Source organism: Magnolia sinica, chromosome 4 (assembly GCF_029962835.1).
Source record: "Magnolia sinica isolate HGM2019 chromosome 4, MsV1, whole genome shotgun sequence".
Classification (NCBI taxonomy): Eukaryota; Viridiplantae; Streptophyta; class Magnoliopsida; order Magnoliales; family Magnoliaceae; genus Magnolia; species Magnolia sinica.
The window spans coordinates 86720852-86727078 of record NC_080576.1 but is presented as its reverse complement, the minus strand read 5'-3'; the positions used below and the strand labels follow the sequence as shown (position 1 = coordinate 86727078).

At 38.8% G+C, this 6227-nt stretch overlaps 1 protein-coding gene across 1 annotated transcript; it reads left to right on the top strand.

The window, feature by feature from the left end:
• The first annotated feature begins 452 nt into the window (after window positions 1-452).
• LOC131243316 (probable serine/threonine-protein kinase PIX13) lies at window positions 453-5581 on the top strand. The gene is made up of 6 exons (XM_058242568.1): window positions 453-664; window positions 1639-1952; window positions 3053-3188; window positions 3741-3883; window positions 3977-4100; window positions 4932-5581. Exons 1-6 carry the CDS (start codon window positions 589-591, stop codon window positions 5396-5398), a joined length of 1260 nt encoding a protein of 419 aa, XP_058098551.1. The 5' UTR covers window positions 453-588; the 3' UTR covers window positions 5399-5581.
• Window positions 5582-6227: the final 646 nt, after the last annotated feature.

Sequence of the window (6227 nt, the reverse complement as noted above, 5' to 3'; positions counted from 1 at the left end):
GTTTTTTGCATTCCAAAATCCACTTCATCCTAGATTTATGACCCATATAATAACAATATTATTATGATCTATGGCCAATAGAAAATATTTACAGTGTTCCAACTAAAATAGCGGTCCAGATCTAGATAAAAAAATGGAAGGTGTGCACGTGTATGTGACCTCATTGACATCTCCTCGCGAAGAACCGTGACATTCCATAACATTTCAATACAAAAAAAAAAAAGAAGAAGAAAAGAAAAGATAATTATATATTATTTATCTATTTTCTAATCTAATAAATTAAAAAGAAGGGTCTACCCACGTTCCAAAGTCATTCCTCCATAAGAGCAAATCAAAGCACTCTTTCTTTCCCTCTCTCTCTCTTCCTCTGTTTCTCTTCCTCTGTTCATCTCTCTCTCTCTCTCTCTCTCTCTCTCTCATAAAGAGAAAAGGAAAGCAAAGCACTCTCTCTCTCTCTCTCTCTCTCTCTCTCTCTTATAAAGAGAAAAGGAAAGCAAAGCACTCTCTCTTTCTCTCTCTTTCGAAGAGAAAAAGACCATGTGCATGTCTGCAACTCGGTAGAGGAAAAAAAGGAGAGAGGAAACAGATATGGGGAATTGCTGGGGGACTCCAGTTACAACGACTCAGAGCCCAGGAACTACCGGAATTTCAAGCACAATCACAGGTAAATGGAAAAAGCAATTCTAGAACTGGGTCTTGACAAAAATTCAATTTTTTAAATTATTCTGACATGGGTTTTTCTCCCTGCTTCTTGAATGCTCTCAATTTGCTGTTTCTTGCATGTTCTTTTTATAAATTTATAATTTTCTTTGTTTCTTGTATTAAATCCCCTGTTTTTGTATAATTATGGTGTGCCAAAAGAACAGAAAGGAAGAAAAAGGAGCCTTTCTTTTCTTGTTTTCCGGGTCTTGGAATATTTTCAGTTATTTTCTGTTATCTTAGATGGCTTTTTCACTACCTTTCGGGGGGAAAAAAAAGGTGGATTATATCTTGAGAAAAAATCGAATATTTTCCATAATTTAGAATTGAGTTTTTTCTCTCTGTCTGAAAGAAAATTATGTAATTTCCATTGACTTCAGTTGGCATCCTTTTTTATTATTATTTATTATTTTTATCATTTTGATTTTATTTTTTTATTGTAAAATCTCCTGTGTTTGCACTGTTTTTTGAATTAAAAAAGTGTTATATATATATATATGAGTCTATTTCAATTCATTGCCCTTTTCCCAGTTTTTATACTCTCTTGAAAGCAAAAATTGAAAATTTGTTCAATTTCTCAGATGGGTTTCTTTAATTTTTATGATCTTTTCCATTTTTATACAATTTTTATGGATATTCAAATCATTTTCTCTGCTTTTATTCTCAAGTTTCCCTTTTTGAATAATCTCACCTTTCTTCTTTGATTTTTATTCTTTTGTCATGCAATCTGGAAAAAAAATAATCCAGTTTTTTCAATAATCTCACATTGGTTTTTTTTTTTTATTATTATTACTATTTTCCTAACTTAGATAATGATATAGATTCTATCTCTTCGTTCGATCTCGAGAAGAGATTTGTATTTGGAATTATCTGGGATTGGTGTCTTTTATTTTACTGTATCCTTTCATTTTCTTTATTTATTTAATTTTGTAATTATAGGAACGTCAAAGACCAACAGCACTGAAGGGCGGCTTTCAAGTAGCCCCAGCGGGTTCTCGAGCAGCTTGGAAGATGTGTTTTCTCATGGACAGATCCTACCCACTCCCAATTTGAGGACATTCACTTTCGCCGAATTGAAGAGCGCGACAAGGAATTTCAAACCCGATACAGTTCTCGGAGAAGGGGGCTTTGGAAGAGTTTTCAAAGGGTGGGTCGATGAGAAGACATACGCACCAGCGAGGATCGGAAGTGGGATGGTGATCGCGGTGAAGAAATTGAATCCAGAGAGCTTGCAAGGATTAAAAGAATGGCAGGTAATTCAGTTCAGTTCGATTCACTACATCATCTCTACATATTATTTTTTTCTGCTCCTCCATTGGATTTTCTTCTTCTTTTTTTCATTTTGATAATTTGTTTTACTGTATGGGTGCGTTTGATTCTTTTGTTCATGGTTTTGTTTCATCTTTAAAATAATAATAATAATAAGAATTAATTAATTTCTTGTGTGGCAATGTTTCATTTGAGTTGTATGAAATTGGGTTGTTTGGCAGGGCGATAAAGTACGACAATTCATGTAATGTGTTCACAACTGTCACCTTACATGTAGTGCATAAGTTTTCCTTGACCCAAACCATCTAAATTGTTGGCAAATTGTGGATGGAGCATAACCCAGAAAACTGCATCAATGGATGATATTAACTGTTTGATTGGTAGTCATCAAATGGATGGTTAAAAATGACTAGCAGTTAATGGTCAAAACTCAAGAAACCTCTAATCAGAGGTCAGGATTGCCTGCTCAGTCTGATTTTGGGACTATGACCCATCTAAAGCAAATGATTGTGTTTTTTAGTATAAGAGCTCCTTGGATATTTGTTTTCAATTAATCTTACGATCCAAGTCTTTTAAGCTTGACTTTTTTTTTTTTCGGAGTTTAGAGAATTTGGTTGTAGTTGTTTCTTGTATAACTTTTAAGTTAAAACCTTGGTAGTTCGGATTCTTCAGACTCGAGATTATGAAGGTTAGTTACTTGATATCTGGTAGAGTCATTAGACACGTATATTACGATAGAACTTCTTGACATATGTCTGTGCATTTATCTATACAAGCAATGCTAATGTACTTCTCACATTAGATGGATGGGCGTGGCCCACTTGAGGTACACCCTATCCACAATGGGGCCAAACAGATTAACGGTCTAGATTTAATAGGCATCAAGTACTTCATAACTTGTTGGTGCGTGGGTTTTTGTGAATAACAAAGCACCTGTTATTATTTCAATTCCCCAAATGGGAATTGGGTTAGGCCAAAACCAGGCAGGGTAGGTGTAAGATGTCAATGCCCTTCTCAATCCACTTTATGATTTTTATCAATGTAGTTTTATTTACGCGTTCATGTATTCTTTTTGTTGGCACAGTCGGAGGTGGACTTCTTGGGGAGGCTTTCTCATCCAAACCTTGTGAAGCTCTTGGGATACTGTTGGGAAGATAAAGAACTTCTCTTAGTATATGAATTCATGCAGAGAGGGAGTTTAGAAAATCACCTTTTTAGAAGTAAGTCGTACGAATGAAAGTTACTGATTTTATCACAAATTTCTTGCTAGTTTTATTTGTATTTATGTGACAATTGAACCATTATGAATAGGTCATGCCCCAAAAATTTCCTCCATTAGATGATGCAAGCCGCCTGATTACTGGCTTGCAAATAGATGATTCAACCAATGCCTCCACATTCAAGATGAAAAAAATAAAATAAAATCCAATCTTATAAGATTTTGCAATGGGGGAGATTTTGGGGTCATAATTCATTCATGATAGGTCCCACTAGATAAACAGCCTGGATTACAGAAAGATGTGCCCAACTGCATTTATGTTTGCTGGTTGAACAAAAAACACTGTTCATATTTTTCATTGGAGTTGTGTGACTTTCTTTATTCATGATTCCCACATTACTTCCATGGATCAATAACTCTTTGACAGCTCTCCCACCTACCCTCTTGGTTTGAAAACGGATGGTTATTGTTCATTTTCTCTGATAGCACACTTTACATCTCTTTCTACTCTCTCTGTTTGATTTTTCTTTACACATTAATGCATTGTTGACAGGAGGGTCTGCTGTTGAGCCAATTCCGTGGAACATACGGCTCAAGATAGCCATAGGCGCGGCCCGAGGACTTGCCTTTCTCCACACTTCTGAAAAGCAAGTTATATACCGGGATTTCAAAGCATCAAATATCTTGCTTGATTCGGTTAGATAATGCTCTAAATCTCCTCTTAATAAGACAAGTTCTTACATGGCTTCCTCATTGTAACTCATCTTTTTCCCCCCCTCCATTTTGTAGGATTACAACGCAAAAATTTCTGATTTCGGGCTGGCTAAAAATGGTCCATCTGCGGGAGATTCACATGTTACCACAAGAGTCATGGGCACTTATGGATACGCAGCACCAGAGTACGTTGCTACAGGTAATTAACAGATCCTCCCCACCCCTCTTTAGTATTCTACATATATTCCTCTATGCTATGGTAGCTTTCTTCTTTCAGGGTGCGTGTTTTTTTTTTTTTTTGGTTTTGTTTTGTGTGTGTCTTAAACCTTTTGGGTCGGTCCTGTTCAAACCCATCTTGGGTTTAATGTAAGCTCGACCCCAATGCATAGATTTGCTTGTTATTGGGAAAGGAGAGAGATCCCCTTGTTAGGTACAATCTTTTTTTGAAATATTTGGCAGGAATCGCCCTGCTCAGGGTACACATGTCTGAGATCCAGACTGTTTATCTTGTGGGCCTTTCTCTGAAATCTCATAGGCATGGTGAGACTAAATGCCCAACCTGAGGACCTTTTCCTGCTAAATATGGACCCTTTTTAATCAAGGTATTCAATAACAGTAACAGTTGCCATAACAGTCAGCCTTATAGTGGGCTATAACGCCCGTAACGGCCATTACGACCTTGTAACAGTCGGAATTCATTTTTAAAAGATGAAAATGTATTGATACCATATTGGTCCATTACAAGCTCATTGCAATTGTTTATGCAATTAAACCATATAGGTTGTACTTTGAGTTAAGAGCCGGGCCACGATTTCTAAAACAAACCCGACCCATTGCCTATTTTGCCTAGTCCAAACCCGCCTCAAAAGTGGGTCAGGCCAGCTGACCCAGGGTCTGACCCAACCCATTGCTTTCTTAGTAGTACCCGATTAGATGAGACCAATCTTCTATGTGTGTGCTGCTCTGAATGGCTAATTCATTCTTAAAATGCTACTTGATCTGGACTGACAAATGGGGTCTCATCAACCAGGCCATCTCTACGTCAAGAGCGACGTCTATGGTTTTGGGGTGGTGTTGCTAGAGATGCTTTCAGGCCAACGAGCGCTCGACAATAACCGCCCGAACGGGCAACACAATCTGGTAGACTGGGCGAAGCCATTTCTATCAGAGCGGAGAAAGCTAGCACGGGTAATGGACCCCCGGCTGGAGGGCCAGTATCCATCAAAAGGTGCAACCCAAGCGGCCCAGCTCACTCTTAGATGCCTTGCAGCAGAGCCGAAGAATCGACCATCCATGAAAGAAGTTGTGGAGACTTTGGAGGAGATCCAAGCCATCAGGGTCAGGCCCAAGGAATCTAAGACCAGCTCTGCCCGTCAGGTGGGCCACCGTCATACCCACCACCAACCGCCACCCAACCGTTCCCCGATTCATCCACAGATCAACGGCATTGGCACCGGAGGTCGCACCCATCATCAGCTCCCTCCAAAATTGAGGTAATTTAGGCCACAGGTGCGTGTTGGATCGTTTGGACGGTCCCCATTTTTTGTATTTGTTTTGTTTTGTTATCTTATTATTATTATTTTTTTACGGACAATGATTTTGTGTAAAGGATAATTGGGTTATCAGGTAAATGATCTCTCTTTAATCATGAGGTGGAAAGCTTATTTGGTTTTGATTTTATTGCCTTGAATGCTTGTAGCTTGCCAATGGTGATAAGGGCCGTTCATCTAGTTAAGCCAACAATGGATGGTCCTTGGTGCATTATTCCCATCAATTGGAGTTCTGGTGGGTCCCATCATGTTTTGCAAATGGAAACTCACTGCTGAGACTATAAGCTAACAGTTCACATTTGATGGAGTGGCATGATTTTCATATCCCCACCATCCATGAAAGAATGAGTGCTTCTGATCATGGTGGGTGTGATCCCTGTGGGGCCCACTGTGATGTATGTGCCTTACATCCACACCGTCCATCCGTTTTGATGGCTCATTTTAGGCCATGATTCAATCACCACTGTTTCCTCTGGTGTGGTGCACCTGAGATTTGGATAGGCTTCATTTTTAGGATCATGCCCTAAAATGAGCTGTCAAAATGGATGGACTATGTGGATGTAAGACATATACATCAAGGTGGGCCCCTGTCAGGGATCCACCGTATAATTTAGGCGGACTTGAGATATTGTCTGGCTAATCGAGTCTTATGTATCAACGGTCACGGACAGGTTAAAAAGAAAATAGTCAGTGGTCCAAATCCAGTGCAGATAGTGATGGTTGAGATTATATGAGGAGTAGTCAGGACAATACCACGGAACAATGATGCCTTAGAT